General features: G+C 43.3%; 1 protein-coding gene across 1 annotated transcript in view; it reads right to left on the bottom strand.

The window, feature by feature from the left end:
* CACNA2D3 (calcium voltage-gated channel auxiliary subunit alpha2delta 3) overlaps positions 1-26011 on the bottom strand; it is a 1049182-nt gene that overhangs the window by 184977 nt on the left and 838194 nt on the right. The window contains exons 18-25 of the mRNA XM_064274376.1: positions 25189-25272; positions 11908-11979; positions 11586-11647; positions 10116-10183; positions 5978-6023; positions 5722-5819; positions 3345-3438; positions 306-401 (exon numbers count right to left, since the gene is read on the bottom strand). Coding sequence (XP_064130446.1) covers positions 306-401; positions 3345-3438; positions 5722-5819; positions 5978-6023; positions 10116-10183; positions 11586-11647; positions 11908-11979; positions 25189-25272 — 620 coding nt within the window. The remainder of the gene's footprint in view (positions 1-305; positions 402-3344; positions 3439-5721; positions 5820-5977; positions 6024-10115; positions 10184-11585; positions 11648-11907; positions 11980-25188; positions 25273-26011) is intronic.

The following is a 26011-nucleotide window of genomic DNA, read 5'->3' on the forward strand; positions in this document are numbered from 1 at the left end:
TCCTCCCTGTGGCTGCTCCGCCAGCAGCCGCACCATCTCCTGAGTTCAAAGATGACTCACCAGAGTGGGAGAGGACTCCAGGATGGTGGATAGAAGCCAAAGCGCGTAAGGAACAAAGGGTTGTGGAAGGGCCAACAGGCAGGTGGACACACACGCTGCGGCCCCCAGGGTAGAACAGAGAGGAAGCATGTCAGCAGGCCGGGGTGGCCTGAATTTTGTTTCTACCAGTGGTAGAGTCAAGAAATGAAACCAGCTTTTCGGGAGTGTGCTGCTCTGCTCTCCTGCAGAGGGGCCCCCCTACTTACTGATTGGTGAGCTGCTCAGCACCAACAAACAGGTTGATTCTCGAGAGGCCAGTGCGAGTACCGAGGAAGGCAACCTCCACGCCCTTGTCAGAATTCCTGAAACAGAGCAGTGGACATCAGGGGGACATTTCCAGACAGTCTGCACACAGAGAATGCCTTTTGCATTGTAAGACTCAGGAAATGTTTTGTGAAATAACAGTTTTGAAACCTGAACTTGAAAAGGAATGATAGAAACACACACACACCCTCACACACTCACTCACATTCACACGCCCCAAGAACAGAATGCAAACTCTCACCCCTTTCTTTTTAAAAGTTTTCAGGCTGATTCTTGCAGGAAAAATGAACTCTTTGTCAACAAGAACAGCATAAGGAAATGCACCCCCAACCCTAAACTCGCCTTTATCTCAAGATTCTGGGTGTAAGGGTGAGAGCGCAGGCTAGCTCTGAGAATGGGAGCTACTCTAAGGAGAGGAAGAACTATCCTTAGAGCTACCTGTTTGAGTTGATGCTACCAGGTCTATTCTATGTGCTGGGACTGTTAGCAGAATCTGTCCTTAGAGAGAATAAGCAACTGAACCACTAAATCAAATCTGTGGTGCCCCACAGCCTAGAAACATCTAGGACCTGAATCCCACACAGCTGTGAGGTTACCGACCTGCAACTTCTATCAGAGCATGGTCCTTAGCCTCACTACTGACCCCGAAGAGATGAGTGAAGAAACTGCTTCCCCGCCTTCTTCAAATAGCCCTGCAGGATGCTTGTTGGAACCCTAACAATGGCCTTAGCCAGGGAAACTAATTGGAAAATTCAGTAAAGATGATTTTGTTTAAACTTCCAAGGCAAATTTTGTATTTGAACATGTCTCCCAGAAGGAAATATGCATGCATATTTTCCTTCCAAAAAAGCAAATGGCCTTCTTCCACAAACATGTAACTTTATTCTACAATAAAATTACGAAGAGAACACTGATTCTTGACTTTGCTTCCCTGCCCTAGATGCTAGTAGCAATTTGATCCGAAGCATTATCCATGTCATCTTCAATATAAGATCATTTGGTTACTTGATCTTTGACAGCACAGCAAAGCGGTCAATGCTACCTTTAAGTACTTATGGGGTGAATAAAACCCAATGCGATGCATTTGTTTCTGCTTGTAGACTACACCAAATTGGAAAGCCAAGTTGTCCAATCAGTTACAGATGTGGACTACAAAGCAAGCTACCATTTTGGAAATTTCTAGCATGTGTTAGGAATGAATCTGCAATCTTTGCCTAAGAGTTTGAGTCTCTTGAGAGCCTAAAAGAAACATTTCCACTAGAGAAAGCAACACCAGGAAAGGGTTTGACTCTTTCCCAACCACCAATATGACCCATGTAGGTAAGCAGTTTAAGGACAGCCCCACACATAAGAATGATGGTCTCTGGAGCTATAGACTCATGTATTGAACTGTATATTCACATACCCACTTGGGGGACTTATGGTCATTTTAAACTTCAAATGTCTAGAAGGGAACTCTGTCTGTACTCAGCCCCAAACCTGCTCTTCCTTCAGTGTCTCCTGTGCTAGGAAACGGCAACATTATCTACCATGTCATAAGCTTGGAAATGATCCTCGATGGCTCAGCCTCCCTCACCTCACACGCTGAATCCACTACCAAGTGCTATGGGTCTTACTTCTGAAGCATGCCACAAGTACGGCTCTTTTCTCTGTGCCCACTGCCACTGCCCTGATCCAAGTGGCAAATTCTCTGGAATCTGTAGGAGCTTCTGCTACCATTCTTACCCCATTATACTCTACTCTCTACAAAGCAGTGGAGGGATCTTTTTTTAAAAAAAAAAATGCAAATCTGATCATGTCCTTCCCTTTCTTAAAATCCTTCAATGATTTTCTAATACTCATAGTATAAAATCCAAAATCCTTAACCTGACTTCCAAGGCCCTGAGCCATTTGACCCCTCTGCAGCCTCATCTTCCAACATCTTCCAGCCTACTCTCTATATTTCAGCTATGTTGGCCTTCTTTAAACTCCTCAAATATGTCAAATACTATCTTACCTCAGGGATTTTGCACATGCTGTTCCATCTCCCTGGGATGCTTCCTAACCCTTGAGCTCTTTCCGGCTCAGGAAATCCTTCCTTGCCTTTCATCTCCACTCCAGGTCTCTAAGTTAAGTCTACACTCCATTACTTTTCTTTGAAGCAGTTATCACAATTCTTAATAATGTACCTCACTCTATGCCATAGGTACCGTGATGGCAAGGGCTATGTCTGTCTTGGTTATGACCATTTTGCCAGTACTTAGCCCAGTGTCCGGCACATAGCAAATGCATGATCAGCATTTGATGAATGAATGAATGAAAAATGAGAACAGAGGGAATGACAGAAGGAAGAGACCAGAATATATAGAAAGGAAGATGAACAGAAGAATGGAGCTTGTAACAAGAGAAAAGGGGAGAGAGCTGAACAGTGTATGGCATGACAGCATAAAGAAAAGAAATGAGCTTCTTATTTTTAGTCTTTTAATAACTACTTAAAACAATAGTAATAATAAGCTGTTAATTTTTTTTTTTTTTAAAGCAGTATTGTCCTAGCCTTTGATAACACCCCTCATTTCAGAGACAAAACCACAGGGTTGTATTTGACACTCTAATGAAATCGAGCTTTCACTTCCCCGTCCTGTTCACAACCTAACCTGGCCCAGATCCCAAATTCCCTCAAGACTGTGAAATAGAGGAAGTCATGGCAAGGCAGGAAGCAAAGTGCTCCTTCCACCTCCCTCTCTCTCGGAAGTGTCACCCTGCCTCAGCATACCAAATTTCATGTAATGTTAAAACTCAAACAAATTATATGTCAAACCCAGGAGCTTGCCATCCAAGCCAGAGCTGCTAATCTGCTCTAGCTCTTGCGGTTTGGAGCTTTGGGGAAAATTAAAGAACTTTAACACCAGGCTCCTAAAACAGTTTAGTTCTTAAACCATAACCATATTTCGGACCACTTGTGAGGAAATGGCCATGGAAGGAGGACACGTGCAACCACTTACTCAGATTTGTTGAGGGCAAGACTGGTCCAATACGCTTCAATTGGAGCACTCACCACAGCATCAAAGAGGACTTCTTGTATCAGCTCTTTATCACCTGTTCAGAGGGGCACAGTTGGGAGACAGGATTGGCTGACCCCCCGAGAGGGGACAAGAAGCATTTGCCAGACTGATTCTGCATATCACCAGGCCCCTTTCTCACACACAATGCACTGCTTTATGAGTGAACCTTCCACTAGCCAAAAGTACAAAACACAGCTCTGATACCCGATAGGCTAGCAATACAGAGGCCCCCCAATGCATTTAAGAGATGACAGTCAATTGAGACACTGGGATGCGTTACACTTCAGTTTTCTGCTTTTTCTCCCTATCTAAGTAGTTCAGGCCATGGACCAACATGCTGACCCTGGATGTGATGTGTAGGGTATAGAAGGCAGCACTTCTTCAAAAGTTTGCTCCTTCCAACTCCATTTCTATCCACTATCAAAACGTGCAATTCTCTTTAGGGCCCTGAAGGGGATATTATAACTTAACGATTAATGGGACTTAGTCATTGAGTTTTGTGAGTCTTTCCATTTAAGATTTTTTTTCATATCAAAGGGGAATATCTGACACTATCCAAAGTGACTATGGGTAGAGTCTGTGGAAGAGGCCAAGGAATGAGGGAGCTGTCCTGAGTGTAGAGGAGGCATCCTAGAGCCCTCCAATCACATTGCAGATGGGGCAGCTAATTATCCCATAAGGGAGACCAGTTCTCACCTTAGGTGGGATCCAAGAAAGCAAAGGAGCTTTGTTGTAAAAGCAAAAACTGGAAATACCACATCATCAAAATGGATAAATTGAGATATATGTATGTAATGGAATTCGATACACTAATTCAATCGAATGCATTAGTGCTAAATGATCAGCCCAAGTGAATCTCAGCAACACAATGAGTAAAAATAAAATTTGTAGGAAAATACATATAAATGGTGCTACACATATGTGTGCATGTGTGTAAATTTATATACGTGCATGTATGCATATATGTACATAACCAAAAAAACCAAACCTGTTGCCATCGAGTCGAATCTAACTCATAGTGAACCTATAAGACAGAGTAGAACTGCCCCGTACAGTTTCCAAGGAGCAGCTGGTGGATTTGGTTGGCAGTGAAACACTTAACCACTGTGCCGCCAGGGCCCATGTATGTATATATGCATAGTGTAATGTACAGAACAATGCTCCATATTGTTTTTGGGTACCTACATACGTAGTAATGATACGAAATGCATGGAAACGATGAACAAATTCAGGACGGATGTTCTATCTGGGAGGGAAAGATGGAAATGGGACTAGACAGGGATAGCCAGGGGCTTTATCATCAGCGTTAATGTTTCATTCCTTAAAAAAGTACCTGAAGCAAATATGGCAGAATATTAAGATTTGATACAGCCACATCGTGACTGTAAGGCTGTTCCTGCACTAGCTCTATATTTCTGTTTTTAAAATATGTCATTAAAACAGGTCAAAGACGATGAAAACTTGAGCCTGTGTGATGTCCAGCTGATCTTTTCCCTGCCAGGGCATATCCCAGAATGTAAATCCATCCCACAGAGACATCATTTAGTAGCTGGATAACCTCCTGACATCACTCGTAGGGCTGCTGTGGTTATTCTATAAGATAACGTACATAAAGTACTTTTTAAATCATTCAATAAATGATATTCACTGGGAGTGGGGGCAGGTGCCATGCTCATTTTTCGTGAACCTCCCCCGCCCCAACTTTAGTTACTGGCACTAACCTGTGATAGCATAAGTTCTGGTCTTGCAATTGGCAAGCACACCCACTGCCTCTACACTGGCCATCGGTCGTCTCTTACTTATTCAGTCCACACCCTCCCACCCCCACCAAAAAAAAAAAAAAAACAGAAGACACTTGACTGGGGGAGAGAAAGCAGAATATATACTTAAGAGGCAACATGTCATAGTGTGACCCCAGTCTTGAAAGAGCCAGAACACCTACGTTATGGCCTTGGATGAGACAAGTCCTACTTATGGCCCTGGTTACTCATTCATAAAAAAGGGAGCTAGGTGCGTGGGCATCTACCATTCCCTCCCAGTTGTAATAGTTCCTCCTACTCAAGTGCTCAACTAAATAGTTTGGTAGGACAGATCCAATGCAAATGTTTAAACTGGGACTGGAGAGTCTATGTAACTTTTGTTGACTCACATTCTTTCTCCTGTTCCTACAGGAAGCAGACATTCAGCTGAATTGAATGCAACTGATGGTTTCTGCCAAAGCAAAGCTTCCCTTGAAAACTGAGGCAAAACACGGTTTTGCATTCACCGTACCCCACTACCACATGCACACCCAATACATGTTCGAGAGAAGACTCACATTGGAGCAGAGGTTCTTTGCCTTTGAGGTAGAGCTTAATAGCTTCTAACTGTGACAGACGACGGTGTTCTGGGTGTAGGTCAGTGTTGCAGTAGGACCTAAGAACACGACATGGCCCAAAACAAGGGCATGTCAGTATTGAGAACAACACTTTCCCTGTCCTTTGAACCAGGAGAACAGGGCAAGGGAGCAAAGCAACATGAAATCAAAGAAGGTAGTAAAGACCAATGCTGTTGAAGGGCTGTTTGACTCTTACCATTCATCTGCCAAGGACACATCAGGGTGTTCTAGGTCGTGAAGGCCTGGAGGTCAAGGAGAAAGGGTTAATGAGAACATACCTCCCATGTGCGGCACTGACTCCCCCTCATCCTCCCTTGTGATTCATATACTCCAGGGTAGGGCTGTGCAGTTGGGTAAGGGTAGACATAAATCCAAAGGGTTCTGGCTGGGAATGGGAACTCTGCTGAAAGGAAATAAGTTCTCTTCCCGGGCAGACCTCTCCCCCTACGTCTCTCTCCCCTACCATGCTGCCTTGCCTGGCTGTGTATCCCAGAAACTCACTGACTCCCTGAAGACAAATGTCACACCATGACTACTGAGAAAGAAGCTTAGCAGATGTAGAAACAATGACTTTGGAGCCCGTATAGTCTGCGCCAAAAATGGGGCTAGGCTCCTTACTCCTGTGTGTCCTCGTACAGGTTACTTTCCTAAATGTCAGTTTCTTTACGTGCAAAAGAGGAATAATAGTAGTCCCTAACTGATGGGTGCTTGTGAGGACGAAATTATAGGTTGAATGACATGAAATTGCCAATACTCAATGGATTGTGACCAGCAAAAATAGCTGGTTGTTTCAGGATACTAAGCAAAAAAGAGTCATCAGTCTGCAAAATGGCTAGGGGAAGAGGAGCTTGTAGGGAACCTGAGAGTTTTTATAAAGTGTTCCAGAGCACCCCGACTCTATGAAATCACCCACTGTTTCCCTGTACTTTCTTTTGACTAGATTTGGATAGACCATGAGCAGACAGACACTTCTGAATAACAATCTCAGGAACTCCCATGATGCTTATGGCCTATTTTAGGATGCATAATTTCCAAAATGACTTCCAGCATACTACTGCACTCAACACTCCAGCTCCCCCTCAATATTTATTTATTATATTTATTGTATACAATAAATAGTAATATAACAGACCTATGGCACAATCCTGCTTTATTTTACAAGAATTGGGGAATGGATTAGATTGAGTACCATCACATACGACCCAAGTGGACATATTTCAGCTCCAACAGCTACTGACTGAAAGACCTTGAGAAAGTCATCTCACCTCTCTGTTACATAAATGGTAAGGTGTGGACAATGATGCCTGACTCACAGATGACATGAGGAGGGAAAGTGGTACAGTGTTTGGTCCTGAGAACAATCCGTCCGTCCATCTACCCACCCCTCCATTCATCCATTTCTCCTTTCTTCCCTCCCTTGCTCCCAACCCTCCTCCTTTTCTTCCTTCCTTCCTCCCTCCCTCTTTCCTTCTTTCTTTCCTTCTTGCATTCCTCTCTTCCATTTGTCCTTCCTTCCTCCATTCTACATATTTACAGAGCATCTACTGTGTGTCAGACATTATCCTTGGCCCTGAGAAAATAGTAATGAGCAAAATAAAAATCACTGTTATAATGGTACTTTCTAGTGGCAGAAAAGAAGACAAGTAAAAGAAATTCCAATGAAGGAAAATAGAGCATGGAAAAAGGATAGGGAATGTCGAGAGATGAGAAGGGAGAGAGAGTTTCAAATTCAAATATGGTGATCAGGGAAGGCCTCACCAAGAAAGCGATTTTAAGCAAAGAGCTGGAGGAAGCTGGGAAAGAGCTACATAGCTATCTGGGGGAAGAGCGTTCAAGGCAGAAGAAATAACAAATGCAAAGGCCCTAAGGTGGGACTGCACCTTTCTGAATATTGTGTTAATGATGTTAATTATATCTATTTTTCTAGGCTCAGTTCCAGTCAACTTTCACCTACAAAGTCTTCCCTGGCTATATTTCATAGCATCTTGCATAACTGATCAAGTCCTGAAGGGCACGTCTTTTTGATTGCTTCCTCTCAGAGTTCCTAGGGAATCAAGAAGATTTAATTTTTACCTAATTCCTTCACCTCTGATTTTGGTCCTCCAGACAAAATCATATCCACTCATATTTGATTATGCTGACAATGAAAATGACATAAACTCTAGTTTATTGATGACTATTGTGTACAATACACACAAAAATACAGAAAAAGTGTTAAGGAGGTTCAGAAGAGAATCATTTCAGCAGGCAGAGCTAGAGCTCCACGCCTTCAACCTTAGAAACTACTGGTCACATTCTGAGCAAAGTCTACCTGTTCACCATCTTCCTTAATATCTAGCATTAGCAAAGGTTGTTGAAAATTCCTATATTCAGGACAGCAGCATCCCCTATGGGAGATCCCATAGAAGCGTGGTTGCCATCTCCAAGAACCTTCTTCCCCTGCCAAGAACAGAGCAGAACAATAATCATGTCACAGCCCTTACAGATGACGTGACCCTCTACTAGTTAGCCCAAGGGGAAACAGCTTTCTCAAGCTCTGTTACTCAGCAAAGTTGGCAGGATTATAAGTCCTTCCCTTTACAGAGGACCAACAGAGAGATCTGACCTCATTTGTGTAGATAACCAGACACTCTCCCCCTGGAAGAGGATTCAGACCAATTTCTTACATGATTGTTACAGTTAGCTCTGAAAGTCTGTCTGTGAGACTATTTAGCTATGAATATACAGGGAGAAGATAACAACTAAAGAAATGACCCAAAAGACAATACAAAACAATTTGTATGTGTGTGTGAGAGAGAGACAGAAACAGAGAGAGGAAGGATGAGGTAGGGGCAGGTCCACATATTGAGGTCCACATATTGTCCACAAGTAATCCATTAATAACCTCTTTTCTGTTGTTCTGATCATGAGCTGTTTCTCCACCTTGATCTTAGATGGCTCAGACACGACTATTCTGGCTTCACGAGCAGTGATGTCCACAGAGCCATATATGGTCCATAAAGCCAGAAAGTTCTAGAAGTTTTTAAGAAAAGATCTCAGAGAACATATCCTGTCGAGTATCTTGCCTAAGTCACAAAGCTGCTTGTTATCTCTTGCATGTCTCTGGGAACAGGAACCACATGATTGTGATGGATACATTCTGGGTTCTGGTCAGTTCACGAGGAATCCCTAAGTCTCCTTTCTGTTCCTGAAGATCTCACAATCACTTGGGAGACAAAAGCCAACACCTGTGGAACAGTGCATGGCCAGTCAGCAGTAAACCACAGACCACCTAAGGATCGTAGGGACCATCAACTGATGCTTCTATCCCTGCCACAGCACTTGAGCAAGCCATGGGGTAGTCCAACTTCTGGAAGTCAGCACACTTACTGGTAACCAGCTCAAACCAATTGAAGTTTGGCTTATAACTGACCTTTCTGCTCTTGACCATACTTCCTGAGGACACCGAAAAGAGTACTGGTCTGGTCCAACTCCCTCCCCGTGGACATGCAAAAACTAATGCCCAGACCGGGCAAGTGACTCGCTCCAGGCCACGGCTGATGAGAAGGACAGTACGTGTGTGACAGCAGTTTCAAGGTTTAAAGAGTTGTAACAACTGCTACCATTTACTGGGAGCTTACTAAGCATTGATGCTTTATGAAGACAAGAGAATCAGGACCTCAAGGCACTACTTACTCCTTCTGATCAACATTAATCATTTTTCTCTTTGGACCATAGCTGCTGTGAACCCAAGTCAAGTTTGTGTCTCATCTGTGTAGGATACTAAGACTTGCATATGTGTGTTCAAGTTTTTACATTAACTTATGTTTTTCCTGGTACTGATTTTCAGGTATGAGAAGAATACAGTTGAGGTATGATTCCTGTGTGTTGCCTCAACTACTTCATAGATTATAGAAAAATAAACAAACAAATAATAGTTGCCATGGGCTCCACTCTGACTCATGGCGACCCCATAAGTGTCAGTGTAGAACTGTGCTCCATAGGGTTTTCAAAGGCTGATTTTTTTGGAAGTAGATCGCCAGGATTTTCTTCAAAGGTGCCTCTGCGTAGACTTGGACTGCCAACGTTTCAGTTAGCACACTAACCATTTACACCACCCAGGGACTGTAAATCAAAAATTGTAATAAAATTATAATGGAAGGCATTGCTAATCGGGCTTCCCAACAGTCTGAAACAGTCTAGGCAAGCAAGGTGACATCAAGCTGACAGTTAATTGCATCAAATACCCAAGGAAAGGGATAGACAGAGGAACAAGGTATTTAGTCAACCCAACAGCTAGCTCCAGAATTTTCTTCTCACACCAAAGGATAAGACAAGCAAAGAGAGCACCTTACCTTCTTCAATGGTTACATTCCCTCGGAAGAAATATTTCCCATGGCCTCTGGAGAGCGCCACACCTAAACTGTGCAGAGAAACAAAGCAGATCTTGAACTTCATGGCGTCAACTGGAATAGACTTGTGGGCTAACATTTTTATTTTCCATTTTCACATTTCTATTTCATGTTCTGTAAACAATTTTTCAAACAGTTTACTTTCAAAACCCCACTGATTATAGTTGGTGCTGGTTTTTCTTAGATTCAATCAGCTGCTTCAAAGTAATTTCTGATTAGAAGTGCCAGCAGCCATTGGCTGCTCTTATGTGTTTTTAAGAGGTGTGGCAAACTACTCACTCTTCCAGCAAGCTCTTCTCCTAGATCCTGTCCCTCGGGGCCATGCAGCCTGCTCTTTACTACTACCTTACACATCCCACCCCCACATTTAGCCAGAGATGGGTCATTCCAGTCCTCAGAGTTTGGGACTAGGAAAAACTGACCCCTTCTCAAGGACAAAAATGAACACTTCCACCACCAATTCAATGTAGCCACCTTATTGCACTGTGGGCTTCTCTAGCCAGCCCTCTCCCTGGTCTAATTGATGTTTCACACTCTTATTGGCTTGATTTAAGCTCTTTTCTGTTCTTGCCTAAAGTAAGGGAATATGTTTTAAAAAACAGTCTTTTCATTTGGCAAACCCACTGAGTGGCTCATGCATTCCCTCGATTGCTACTGGTTCCAAATGGAATCCACCCATGATTCCTGGCAATATCTGACATCGAATGCTAGAATTTATTTTTTAGCTAAATCTATAGGCAATAAACTCTCGTGTTAGCTCTGTGAGGCACCAGTTCAGAAACGTGAAGCAGCCCTACTGAAATAACATTTTACAAAAGGCGTTCGTTACCACAGTAAATTAATAGAAGTGGGGGACTTTAGCACACCACATATGCATCTGACAGCAGGCAATGAGGCCAAGCCATTTTCCAGGATCGTTACAAAGAGAATTAACAGGATTCAAAGGCAGACAAGCACAGGAGGACAGTTCAGAGAAATTAAAACAGAAGCATATCACGTAGGGATGGAGATGCCACCTCCATGTGTGAAGGGTTGGTTTTTTGTTTTTGTTTTTGGTTATGGAAATAAAAGGTGAAATGGAACTCACTAGGCAGCAAGTTAGATGGTTAAGGACCCTGGTAACCCTCTGAATTCGTCTCTCCACCCTTGGTGGGAACTCCCAAAGCTTATTTGCTTGATAATGAAACGCAAAGCCATGACAAATTGAGTGAGTTCTCCTAGGTGAGCCTGAACCATCTTCCCCCTTCTGGAAAAACAAAAGCAGCCTGGGAAAAGCCCCTTCCTCACTCTTTCCAGCCTTTCGGCAGGGTGTTTGGTTATCTTCAGATGATGAGCTCTGAGAGCGTCAGCAGGTTTTGTACAAACACAACTGATGGGTCTGATGGAATGTCCATGTATTATGGTCAGCTCTACCTGAAAGGAGTACCCTTGATGTCTGTATAATAGTAGTCATTTGTCATCACCAAAACCCGTTTCTAGATTGAAAAAAAAAAAAAAGTTGTAGAGAAAAGAAAACACGGTTAGTCTGCTAGGTGAAGTTTCCAGGAATAAATAAAAATAAATGGACACACTATGATCAGGTTAACAGTACTACATGAATCTTGCTTGAGATAAGTAAAGACAAGAGAAAAATGATCTCAGTGAAAGATATTTATTCCAGATATAGCTTTCAAAGCTAATTTTTCACAGTGGGTTGTTTTAAATTAAGCGGCAAGAATGTTTTAGAAAAATGTACCCCTTTGTCCACTGTCTTCTTCACCTCCATGGAAAACTTGCCTGTCTTCCGATTCACCATGGCGTTTCTTAACTAAAATGATAAGAGAAAACCGACGTGTTAGTTCTTCTCTGCCTTACTGTGCCATCTGGGAACTGTACGTCATCTGTCTTCCCAAGGCATTTGATGGTAGGTGCCAGGCCGGGGTAAGATGGGGCTGGGCTGTGACACCATCGAATCCCAGGCGCTTTTGCATTGTGTCTGCACATTGCACTCATATTTCTAAATCAGGGCTTCTGAAGAATTAACATCACTGCTCCTGTACAATGGGAGACAGGCTAACTACACAAATATATGGCTTTCAACTTCAATTTGGGGTGCTCATGGAACCCTCAGGACGGTAACACAGAAGCCTGTATCATGTTGACAAATCTCTAAGATTCAGGGAACAGACCCCCGGCAACCTTTGAAAACTCAAAAAGGAAGACTGTCTCCGGGGCCAACTCACATTTTCACAAAGGGCACTGACTTGCCACGGAGAAATCATTTTTCAAAACATAGGCAAGTTAAAGACATTTTTTTTTTACATGGTAGTTTAAAAAGAAAAAGAAAAAAACACATAAGGCCAGTCATTTGGAAGACAGGGATTAGTTTCTCATGGCATGAATCATCTTCAAGCGTGCCAATTAACGGACTCGCTGACGGGGCAGGGAACAGGGTGACCCTGTATCTGATTTTTGGAGGTCACATCTAGGAACTGTGAGTCTGGCTCTCCTCCCCCCTACCCCCGGCTGACCTCTTCTAATTACGTGTGGCCCTTCCTGGAGTTCAGAGGAGGACAGCAGACACGGTGATGAGAGATGTGCCGTCATGGGCACCAATGGGAGAGGACAGTGAAGGCCATTTAATGGAACGGGAGCAAACGCTGACATGCCACAGCCTGTCAGGAACAGCTCCTTCCCGGACCCATGCCTTGGCTTCTTCTCCTTCCCCCTCTTGTCTCCTTTGAGGAGCTTGAGTAAGATCTGGCCGATAGAAAACTGCAATGCTTGCAGCAACCTAAATTTGATTCGGGGCTGTCTAGATTTGAGTTCACATTCCCATCTTCTGGGAGAAAGAGTAAACGCATAAGTTTTAGCTGGAGGCATGTATAAAATAAAACATATATTTTACTCTAGATATTTTTTAACAACACATAATGGCCATTTCTGGAAATATTTTCCCATTTTAACTTTTGTGGTTTTGGATGGGGAGAACTGGTCCTAATTAAGTCTGCTTTCTAACTTTTAAGAACGGCTCCATTTATCTTTAACATGGTTTTCATTTTTCCTCTTTCTGGTGCCTGCCCAAAGCCATTTGGGACCTTCCCCTCTCACATTCCCCAGGCAAGTCAGAGATTAGGTAAGCCTCTCCCTGTCTCAATGCCACCCCCCAAACTCCCAGTAGCACAGGGCAGTCTGCCTGGGGGCCTGGGAGGGTCCAAGGCCAGGGTCATTGATGCTTTCTGGAGACAAAGGCTCAGAAAATCTAGTCTTTCCCTTTTCTGCATAATAATAAAAGTAGGTTACATATACTGAACTACCACTTGTGAGGCAGGATAGCACTGTGGTTAAAGAAATGGACCTGGAGCCAGAACTTCTTGATCTCTGGCAAATAACTTACCCACTCTGTGTCTCAGTTCCCTCATCTGCAAAATGGGACTAATGACAGCACTCAACTCATAAAGTTGTCATGAAGATTAAATGAGTTAATATTTAGAAAAGTACCTGGTATACCCTAAAAAAAAGCACTCAATAAATATTAGCTACCCTCCATCCCCATTATCACACCACTACCTCCTCCTCCTCCTCCTTCACCTTTGTCATCATCATCATCAAATTCATTATCTCCCTCCTAATCTTTACTTGGCTTCAGACCCCATTCAAGAGCTTAAGGAATCAAGATTCAAATTCTAGCTTGCTTGACATAAATGCCCACGCTCTGAACCAGTGTTTTTCAAACGTTTTTGGCTGAGTCACATAAGAAATACATCTTACTGTGATGATGCCCTCCGATATTTCCTATTTCCGTCTATTTCATTGCTTTTAATTGCCGCTCATGAACCACTAAATGGATTTTGTGACCACTCCAGCCTCCCCAGTTTGAAAATTACTGCTCTTAAGAGAGGTAACCCAGGATATCAAGGTTTGAGAACAGCCACTGACACAGACCAGCTGTCCTGTGACCTCACTGTGGCTCAATTTCTTCATCTTTCATTCATTCTGTCGAAAGTGTTCCTGAGTGAGGACTCCCAGACCCCAGTGACCCTGACAGGTGCTGTAAAAGCTGCGTTCATCGGATGCTTCTTCAGCTCCAATGACACTGAGACACGGTTTACCGAGCTCTTACTATGCGCTCAGGAGTCCTGGTGGTACAACGGCTAAACATTCGCTGCTAACCGAAAGGTTGGTGGTTCAAATCCATCAGGTGCTCTGCAGGAGAGAAGACCTGGTGATCTGCTCTCATAAAGACTACAGCCTCAGGAACACTGTGGGCCAGTTTTACTATGTCACATGGGGTCCCTACGAATTAGAATTGATTTGATGGTAACACAACAACAATTACTAATAAGTGCTAGGCTCAGGGATCGTTTAAAATCCTCAAGATCACCTTCTGAGGTACCATTATTATCTCCATTTACAGGTGGGGAAACTGAAGCAAAAAGTTAAGAAACTTGCCCAAGTCACACAGCCTCTCTGCTTCTTGAACCCATTCTCTTAACATCTGCTTCTCAAATCAAGAGAGAAACACTTAGACAAAATGAAATATTTCATAACATTAATATAAAAATAACCCATTGATATTTCTGGGTTTTTTTAATCAAAGAAGAAAATTTTCAAAATTGACCACACGATAGACAGTCTGAGGTTCTAACTTCCCACTAGGCTCTTCCCCAAGCTCTAGGTACTGAGCTGGCCTGACAGGAAGGTGGCTTCCTGGCCTCACTACCAGAGGAGGGGGGCCTTTGGGTGATTTTCCAATAGCCTGCTCCCTCAGAACACAGCACTGTGAGGCTGGACCATCCCAGAAATGTCACTTTTCCCTTGGGGGAGACTGGGGCTCGAGAAGGGGAGCAGGTTGCCCAGAATCACACAGCAGGTCAGTGGCACCATCAGCCCCAGGAGCAACATTCCAACATGGCAGCAGAGGTGCCCAGAACAGAAGCAAGAGAGGCGGGGAATAACAAGTGTTACCACTTACGACTGGGGCTGGGAGTGATCGTGATGACCAGGACATGCTGCTCAGATCTCTCCAAATACCCCTTCAACTCGCCTGTATTTACAACAGTGAAGAACTGGGAAAATGAAAACGGCCAGGTGGAGGACAATTTCCAAATAAGCTTCCACGTGCCCATATGGTAGAATATTATGTAGTCATTAAAAATTACATTTCCAGATGTTTAACTGAACACTCAAAGAAAGGCAAACTGAAACATCAATGACGTGCCTTTTTTCCCCCATCAGATCATCAAACATCTGCAAGTGTGATAATGCAGGTGGATGTTGAAGCAGTGTCGTCAATAAAATAAAAGATAAAACCCCTTCAAGCTGAAAGTGGTAATCTGGTGACAACGAGCAGGGCCCCAGATCTCCAGGAACCTCTGTCTTTCCCCTGTACACTGGGTTATTCAGTTCAAATGAGCTTCCCCAGAGCTTCTGATGACTCTCCTGTCTGCAACCCTCAAGTTGAAAGAGCTTCAGGGATCTGCTCAAAGCATCCTCCGTACTAACAACCACGTTACAGATGGTGGCCAAACTTCCGGTTCCGTTACAAACCTGCCCTTCTCACCTCCCTGGGTTAGAGCTCAGTAAGGAAGCTTTCCTCTTAGAGATTCTTTAATCTCCTTAGCTTTTGCATATAATTGTATAATAATAGCTTGCTCTCCTAATGTGGCTTGATGTCCACACACAGCATGAGCCCCAGCAGGTACATCTAAGCCCCTGATGACGCACAATTCTGGCTGAGCTGCGAGATTAAAGGGGAAGGGGGCTGCAGTGGATAAACAGGTCTGTTACTCCCAAACAAGCATTCAACCAACATACGAAAACACACTTGGGCCAGGGCACCTGTACAGAGAACCCCTCTCTTTCTCCATGCCTTGGTCTAGGCTCTCAGATCTGGGGGTATAGGGCTCAAGGATGAGCTGGGGAGTCACTGGAGGGGGTTTAAAGAAGAACAAACTAAACAGACAAAGGCCCCAGAAATATGCCCTGGGGGGAGAGACTTATAGAGCTCTGGGGAAACTTTCTGTTTGAATCATCACAGGTGAGAAGTGTGAGAAGACCACAGGGATGTAGAAAAAGGACTTACACTGCAAAGAAAGAATTTTGGTTGAAGTTGAGGTAGAATCTGATGATGTAATATTCGCAACACCGCCATGTGGACAAACATTTGTTTAGCAGCTACTATGTGCAAGGCTTTCCTCATCTTCACCGTGACCTTTCTGGGTGGGTAACACACATACTGTGAGGCACTTAATCAGAGATGTCAAGGAAACCATGGATTCTATTCTATGGCACGCCATAGGGGTCAAGAGCGGGACTTTGGGGGCCAGACTGCATGGGTTGGAATCCACCTACTTGCCCTGTGACCAGAGTTAGAATCTACCTGCATGCCCTTTGACATGGATATTCTCTGCCTCAGTTTCCTTATTTGTAAAGTAGGGATAGCACAGTTTCCTTACCTGTACAGTAGGGATAGCACAGTTTCCTTATCTGTACAGTGGGGATAGCAATAACACTTGCTTCACAGAATTGTTGGGGTAAATAAAGGAGTCTGTTATGGGCTGAATTATGGCACCCCAAAATACGTGTTGTAAATCCTAAACTCTATGACTGTGGTTATAATCCCATTTGGGAATGGGTTGTCTCTGTTATGTTAATGAGGCAGAATTCATACGGGGTGTATCTTGAGTCAATCTCTTTTGAGATATAAAAGAGATTAAACAAACAAGTTAAGAAGCAAAGATAGGGGAAGAAAGACACCAAGCCACAGGAAGATTGCCAAGAAGCAGAAGCTTAGAAGAGACAGGACATTCCTTCAGAGCCGACAGAGATAGAAAGCCTTCCCCTAGAGCTGGCACCGTGAATTTGGACCTCTAGCCTCCTAAACTGTGATAAAATAAATTTCTGTTTATTAAAGCCAACCACCTGTGGTATTTCTGTTATAGCAGCAAGACAGAATCTGGTACCAGAAGAGTGGGGTCCTGTTTTAACAAACACCTAAAATGTCAAAGTGGTTTTAGAATTGGGTAATGGCTAGAGGCTGGAAGAATTTTAAGTTGCCTAATAAAACAAACCCAAAGTTGCCTAATAGTAAAAGCCTAAATCACCTTGATGAGACTGTTGGTAGAATTATGCACATCAAAGGCAATTCTGGTGAGGGCTCAGAAGGAAGTGAGGAGAGCTATAGAGAAAGTATCGTCTCAGAGAGTATGTATGACACCAGCAATAGAATGTTACTAGAAATGTGAATGTCAAATGTGCTTCTGGTGAGGCTTTAAAAGGAAATGATGAACAAGTGACTGGACAGCGGAGGAAGGGCAATGTTTTTTACACAAATGGCAAAGAACTTGTCTGAATTATGTTCAAACGTTTGCCAGAAAGTGGAATTTGTAAGTGATGAACTTGGGTATCTGGCTGAGGATATTTCTAAGCCAGGTCTTAAAGGGGCCACGTGGTTTCTCCTTGCCACTTATAGTAAAATGCAAGGGGAAAGAGATGTACTTAAAAATGAACTGCTTAAAATGAACTTAAAGATATGTAAAATTCTGTCGTACAAATTAAGGACACATGCCCTAGAATGTACATCGAGAATGTGGCTACAAAATCTTTTGTTAAAAAGAGATTAAGCCTGTGACTGATAGATCTTACCAACTACCGTAGCAGAAAACTCATCAGCTTAGACTGAAGGGGACAGAGAAAAGAATGACAGGAAAGAATGCTGTCTGCTTCTTGGAATTCTACAGACAGGAAAACAGGCCAAAGGAGTTACACCTGTTGTCCTCCAAGAGACAAAAAGGACCATCCCCTGAAGCAGCTCAGAGATCAGCAAAACTGTTGGAAGGAGCATAAGAAACAGGGCCTTCTCGGTTTCAAAGGATGGGGCCATGGACTCCTGTATCTAAATGGGTGGGAACCCAGCCTCCTAGGTGTCAAAGAGTTGGATCTTTGTCAACTTGGTTCTGGAGTGTGGGGCTGCCACGCAAAGCTGAGGGGCTGGGGCTGCCATGCCAAAGAGGTAGAAGAATGGGGACTTCAGGGGCTGAGGGGTGGCTGCCACTCAGATAGACTAGACGAATGAGGCTGCCTAAAGCTGAAGGAGCAGAATTGCCATCCCAGTGGGCCTGGAAGGTGGAGTTGAAGCCCAGGGCCGAGAGGCCTCCACCAAGAATCCAGAGAGCATGGCCAATACTCACAGTTTGGAGGACAGGGCCATTGCCTAAGTGATCTCAGAGAACAGAGGATTATTTTCAAGCCTTGACAACTAATGCAGTTTGCTCTGCTGAGCCTTGGACTTGTTTGACGCACATTATCCCTTCTTTCCCTCCAGTTTTTCTCATTTGTAATGGAGATATCTACCTTATGCCAGTTTCACTATTATATTTTAGAAACAGATAACTTGTTGTCTAGATTTCACAGGTTCAAAGATGAAGAGGAATTTTGCCCCAGGATGCAATATGCCTAAAGTCTCATCCATATTTGATTTATGTGATTCAGAAGATGAGATCTCAGACTTAAGAGATGATTTAAGACTTTTGGGATGATGTGATGGGGGAATGTGTTTTGTATGTGGGGAGAACATGAATTTTGGGGGTCAAAGGGTGGAATGTTATGGATTGAATTGTGCCTCCCCCCAATTCTAACCGCTATGCTTCTGGTTATAATCCAGTTTGGAAATGAGTTGTCTTTATGTTAATGAGGCAGGGTTAATACAGGGTATACCTTGAGTCAATCTTTTTTTCTTCTAAATTTTATTTGTTGCTGTTGAGAATATACATGCAAAACAGACAGTTGCAACTCAACAGTTTCTATACATATAATTTAGTGACACTGATTACATTCTTCAAGTCCTGCAAACATTGTCACTCTCCTTTCCTGAGTTGTTCCTCCCTCATTAACATAAACTCATTCCCCCTAAGGTGCCTATCTAATCTTTCAAGTTGCTGTTATCAATTCAATCCCACATAGATTGTTCTTAACAGAGAATATTGCTCAAGGCAGACCTTTTTTTATTAGTTAAGCTCAACTATTGCTTGATTCTAAGACAACTTCAGGGGATATTTTTGGTTTAAGGTTTAAAGATTATCTCAAGGCAATAGTTTCAGGGGTTTATCTACCCTCCATGGCTCCAGAAAGTCTAGAGAATTAGAAATTCTGTTCTGCATTTTCCACCATTTGATCAAGATTCTTCTACGGAATCTTCGATCAAAATGTTCAGTAATGGTAGCCAGGCACCATCCAGTTCTTCTGGTCTCATGGCAAAGGAGGCAGCTGTTCATGGAAGCAATTAGCCATACATCTCACATTTTCCTTTTATTCCTGATGCTCCTTCTTCCTCTCTTGCTCCAGGTAAATAAAGAACAACTGTTGTGCCTTCAATGGATGCTTGTAAGCTTTTAAGACCCCTTAAGTAAGGCATACACAACAAACTAGGAGGTAGAACAGCAAGCACCAAACATGCTATTAGGCCAATTAACTGGGACATCTCATGAAACCATGACCTCCAAACCAAGGACCCAAATCCCATGAGGTGTTTAGCTATACATAAGCAGCTACTGTTTTTGTTGTTGTTGTAAATATATCTATCACACAACTTTGCCAATTCACTTTTTACAGGTATACAACTTATTGACCTCAATTATAATAATTGGCTGTGCAACCCTACCCTTAATCAATGTGATTTTTCCATCACTGATAACCCCCCTTCTCCCCTTCCCTTCCACCCCAGTAACTACTGATAACCTTCAGTCTCTGTACGGTGTTTGCCCTTTTGTGATTGGCTTATTTTGTGCGGCATAACGTCTTCAAACTCCATCTGTACTGTAGCATACAATAAGACTTCATTTCTCCTACTGGCTGAGTAGTATTCCATTGTATGTATGTACCACATTTTATTTCTCCCTTCATCTACTGATTAGCATTTAGGTTGTTTCCACCTTTTTGCTATTTTGAATAGTGCTGCAATGAACATTGGTGTACACATCTTTTTTAGAGTCTCTGCTTCCAAGTCTTTAAGACCCCTTAAGTAAGGCACTACACAACAAACTAGGAGGTAGAACAGCAAGCACCAAACATGTTATTAGGCCAATTAACTGGGACATCTCATGAAACCATGACCCTAAACTTCCAAACCAAGGACCCAAATCCCATGAGGTGTTTAGCTATACATAAGCAGCTACTATTTTTGTTTTTGTAAATATACACCTAGGAGTGGAATTGCTAAGTCATATGATAGTTCAGAAACCCTGGTGGCACAGTGGTTAAGTGCTATGGCTGCTAACCAAAAGGTCGGCAGTTAGAATCCGCCAGGCGCTCCTCGGAAACTCTATGGGGCAGCCCTACTCTGTCCTATAGGGTCGCTATGAGTTGGAATCGACTCGACGGCACTGGCTTTGGTTTTTTTTTTTTTTTTGGTTTTACGATAGTTCTACTTTTAGTTTTTTGAGGAACTATCACACTGTTTTCCACAATGGCTGTACCATTTTGCATTCCCACCAGCAATGGATAAGGGTTCCAGTTTCCCTACATTCTCGCCAACATTTGTTGTGTTTTTTTTTTTTTTATCTTAGCCATCCTAGTGGGAGTGAAATGTTATTTTACTGTGGTTTTATTTGCATCTCTCTGATGGATAATGATGCTGAGCATCTTTTCGTATGTTTGGTGGCCATTTGAATCTCTTCTTCAGTAGAATGTCTATTCAAGTCCTCTGCCCATTTTATGATTGGATTATCTATCTTTTTGTTGTTGAAGTTATATATATATATATTTCTTACTAGATTCTTTGTTGGATATATTGTTTCTGAAGATATTCTCCCAGTTGGTAGCTTGTCTTTTCACTTTTTTGGTAAAGACTTTTGATGAACTAGAGTTTTGAATTTTTATGAGGTCCCATTTATTTATTTTGTCTTTTGCTGTTTTGTTTTTGTCATTATATTAGATAATCCATTGTTGAAAGCTAGGCCTGACAGTGTTGCCACTGCTTGTTCTTCTAACAATTTTATGGTTTTAGGTTGCACATGTTGTTGTTAGGTTCCATCAAGTCAGTTCCAACTCATAATGACCCTATGTACAACACAACAAAACACTGCCTGGTCCTGTGCCATCCTCATAATCGTTGTTATGCTTGAGCCCATTGTTGTAGCCACTTTGTCAATCCATCTCACTGAGTCTCCTTCTCTTTTGCTGACCCTCTACTTTATCAAGAAGAATTCATGCCTTTAAATTATGGTGTTAGCATGGACTGCCAAAAGAATGAACAAATTTGCCTTGGAAGAAGGTCGGCCAGAATGCTCCTTAGAGACAAAGATGGTGAGACTTTATCTCACATACTTTGGACATGTTATCAGGAGTGATCAGTCCGTAGAGAAGGACATCATGGTCGGTAAAGTAGTTTGCATATATAGGTCCTTAATCCATTTTGAATTTGTTTTTGTGTATAGTGTGAGGCATGGATCCTGCTTCATTTTTCTGCATGTGGAAATCCAGTCTTCTCAGCAACATTTATTGAAGAGACTCTTCTTTCCCGATGGAATGGACATAGCGCCCTTGTCAAAAACCAGCTGACCACAGATGTGTAGGTTTATTTCTGAAATCTTATTCGTATTCCACTGGTCTGTGTGTTTATCATGTTAATAGGTTGTCTTTGTTATATTTATGAGCATGATTAGTGTAGGGCGTCAATTAGCGTCTTGAGTCAATCTCTTTTTAGATACAAGAGAGACTAAACAAGGAAGCTAAGAAGCAGAGATGGGAGAAGAGCTATGCCAAGCCACAGGAAGATTGCCAAGGAACAGAAGCTTAGAAGAGACAAAGATCTTCCCCCAGAGTTGACAGAAAGAAAAAGCCTTCGCCTAGAGCTGGCACCCTGAATTCAGACTTCTAGCCTCCTAAACTTCGAGAAAATAAATTTCTGTTTGTTAAAGCCACTTAATTACGGTATTTCTGTTTTAGCACTAGATAACTAAGAGTCCATAAGCAGCACTTAAAACAGTACTAGGACATAGCGGGAGTTCAATACATGGTAGTTATGCCCACTTATATTCGTTTTATTCTGTTTATAATCATGTTTGCTGGGGCAAGTTTAGGGAAGACTAAAAGGCAATAGGAGGAAGACAAGCACCATCCTTACTTCCTTCAGCCATCTCTGGGAATTTATAACTGAAGGATAAACACATTGTTTTTCAAAGATATTTTTTCCTTCTCAGAGGTGACTGACCGTGGTGATTTGGTCTAGGCTATGTACCTCTCAAGGTCTTCTCCTGGCTCATGGGTCCCCTATAGAACTGCCCTCCTTGGTACATCGTTGACGTGATACCTAACTCCATCCAGAGCCTGAGCCATAGGTCCCTCTCCAAGTGGTTTCTTCTTTTTCTTCTTATTTTAACTTTAACCAGTCTCTTTTCCATGTCCTGTAAAAGTATAAGTGGCCTCACATCACTTTTGGAAGCACACAGGGTCTATGTTATAAAAAAACGGTCATTAAATTCAACAAGAGTCTGGTTGTCCAAGAGAAGTAGTTTTAAGAAGTTTCAAGAAGTTCTCTGCAGCTGGGTAGGCTCACAGTGCTTCTTCCTCAGTGTAATTTGCTCATTTGATCTTTCATAGATCTTGATCTAAACCCTGCCCTCTGATACTTTGATGGAAACTTCTATGGTCAGCATATAGACCTGTGGGATTTTGTACAGTCTTCACAGAGAAGCTTTCTACAGACTCCAGAATTCTCTGATCAGAAGAGTGCAAATCTCTAGTACACAAACGGTGGCTTAGGTTTTCCTAAGTCAAACACGTGTGGCTTTGAATGCAATTCTCCTTTCAAACCCACCCTGCTCCCCAGGCTCGCAAGAGACCCAGACCAAAGATACAACTAGAAACCAATTTGTAGAGAAGAAAATCACTGAACTTGTCTGCAATGTAGAAACACCCCGAACCCAGTCCTGTGATGTCTGACAAAGGTGAAGAATAAGCACCTGAGACTGGGAAATCTGATGCCCTATGGCTCTGATGAGAAAGGAAAATAAAGAAAGGAAACAAAAGCATTGTCCAAAGCATTATCAGTTAAAAGGAGATACTAGTGCACTGAAAATTAACCTGGGCACAGGTGACGAAGGAATGTGCAAAGGAGAGAGTGTCTGTCTAGTGCTCAGTAATGGAGGATGTGTTTTAACTTTGGCTCCCATATTAATGAAATGGGAACTATACGAGGATGGAGAAACACGCTGATGACAAGCTTAAAGTTTCCGGGAAAGAAAACAAAAAGGTCAAGTGACATCAAAACAAACAAAAGATAAAGTAACAGATAAAGTGAAGATGGAAGAGAAAGGGAAACAATGGAATGCGCTCTTTCAAAGACTCATGAGACAAGGAACGGGCTGTTAAGTCCAGGGGACATTCTTTAGTGAGAAGGTCAGCCAGGGATGGATAACAATGATGAGGATAACTCCAGTAAGGACTACTCCTCACAGTATGCCCCTCATGCCCACGTAATGATGCTATAGTCATTGTTTCATTCTCTTTGAGGCATCAGCTCTGTGAGGTAAATACTATTAGCGTCCTTTTCATTTGGCTGGAAAATAAAAACTAAAAAACAAAACTGAGGTGCAGATGAGTTAAGTGCTTATCTGAAGACCAGCCAGCAAACAGCAAAGGTGGGATTTGAAGCCAGGCTTCAGAGTTACGCTCTTCATGACTGATCTATGCTGCCACTTGATATGAACAGGTTTTAAAGGTGGGGTGTGCATAGTATGTATATGAGGTGCAGTACAATCAAAAGAACCTGACAGGAATCCTGGTGACAGTGTTGAAAGAAGAAGATACAAAGCTCTACCAGGTGATGCGACACTGTAATACTGGCGTGTGGGGAGACAGGCAAGCTGAGGAAGTTGCCTTTATTAAATGGCAAAGTGGTTTTGTCTAAACTTGGATTTAAATAGACTCAGTACAGATGAAGAATACGTTAAATTTCTGAAGCAGGCAGGACTCTTGCACTTTACAGGTGAGAAAGGAAAGCAGAGATTTCTGCTAGCTGAGCCAGTCCAGAGAGCAGCGACTGTGAAGAGTAGAAAAGCTGCACCAAGTGAGCGGTGATGGTGGTCACCCTTCTGGAAGGCCCAAGAGCCCAGCCTGGGAATTTCAAGTGGAGCCACTCAAACCCCCCTTGGAAAGCACAAAAGAATGAGGGATGGAAACAATGCTAATGCAATGGGGAGACTTGGGAAAGGCCCCCAGACAAACCTGGAAGGGCACAGGTGGAGGAACGTGACTTTGGCACAAGGGGATCATAAGAAGAACTTCAGAGCAAGGACCCAGGCAGAACACCTGGGAAGTCACGATTTAATTAGGGACAGTCCGTCCCCTGATTCACACAAAGGCAGCCATGTCTAACAAATCTGATTTATCGACGAAGTAACAAAAAGGCTTGATGGGGTTAAGTGGTGGACATAAGGAAAGCTTTTGATACAGTGCAGTGGGAAGGCTGAGCCTGTGTGGTAAATTAGTGTGGGGCGCTGTGCAACGCAGCCTGAGAGACAGGCACGGCTGGGGAACACGGAAACAGGGCCATGCCAGCAGGAGGGAAGTGGACCTGCAAAGCACTAGGCTGCTCTCTGAAAACATAAGCTGTGCTGGCAATGTCTCGACAGGTGAATTCTGTAGGTGGGGGAACCTGCCTGCTTGGCCTCCACGTGCCCTGACTTTGCAGCAGCCCAAGCCTCCTGCTGCCTGGCCAGACTCCACTCAGGGTGCTGGGCCCATTGAAGGCACTGAGGAAGCAGCTGGGCCAATCAGCTGCAGGGGGGACCAGGGTCTGCCACGGGACCATTTTAGTAGGCTGTGCAAAGGGGTGGGTGACTGGCCTGTCTATAACTGGTCCAGCTGATGAGAGAGTTATAAAACCCCAGAAGTGGTAAAAAGGCCCATTGTGTCCATGTCCCTCTGCTGGGCAGGTGTCCCCCTGGTGGGCTCTTGGCCAGCTGCCGGGACAGTCTCTAGGTACAGAAGTGGGTATCACAGATTTTCCCAGGAGGCTTGACAACAAATCACTTACCACGTCGTCTCTGTCTTCCCACTCGACCTCAGAGAGGTCAACGCTACTATAGTTAGGTTTCCTTCGCTTTTTTCCTTCTTCATACTAGCAGGGGAAAGAGAAAGGAAAAGAAAAAGATGTCCATGAAATCATCAGCCAGAGCAGTGTTTACCCTCTCAGGTCCTGTTTTGCAGGATGAGGACTGTGAGTTGGCAGCAGGACAGCAGCTCAAGGTTGCCATGGCAGGAAAGCTAAGGCCGAGCTCGTTAGAAACGTTACTGTATGCTGTGGTGGGGGTGGTGTGGTGGGAAAAATCACCTCTTCCTTTTTATGAGTTTATCTAGTAGACTCTCTGATTCAAAAACTCCAGCCACAAAGCAAGGTTTTTTCTCCCCAGATGGTATATGTGTGTATATTTAGGGAAGATCTTTCTCTTTTCCTCTCCTTCTAAGCTTCTAAAACCCACCCCATCCGGACACTGGGAAGGGATTTTTATACACTTTTACGAAAAATCTAGTGGCAGGCCCCTGATGCTTTATAGTTCCCCTACCCCTTTGATCAAACCTACCCCTTATTTCATGGCTAGAAAACAATAGCATTGATGTCTGTAATCAGGCTCAACCCGCTGGTAACGTTTTGTCAGACGCGGAGAACATTCAATTTCCTATCACACTGGCCACAGCAGCCCTGAACTAACAAGCACTGCTGCTTTACCCAAAGATGCGGGCATGGGGGATCTCTGCCAGACTGAATCGCCTAAATTAGGGCATTTCACCTGGAAAAGCTGATGAGTGCATTAATAACCGGGGAAGTGGCTTGAGTTTCTTTCCCCCTAAATCATGGG

The sequence above is a fragment of the Loxodonta africana genome, chromosome 22 (assembly GCF_030014295.1).
Source record: "Loxodonta africana isolate mLoxAfr1 chromosome 22, mLoxAfr1.hap2, whole genome shotgun sequence".
Taxonomy (NCBI): domain Eukaryota; kingdom Metazoa; phylum Chordata; class Mammalia; order Proboscidea; family Elephantidae; genus Loxodonta; species Loxodonta africana.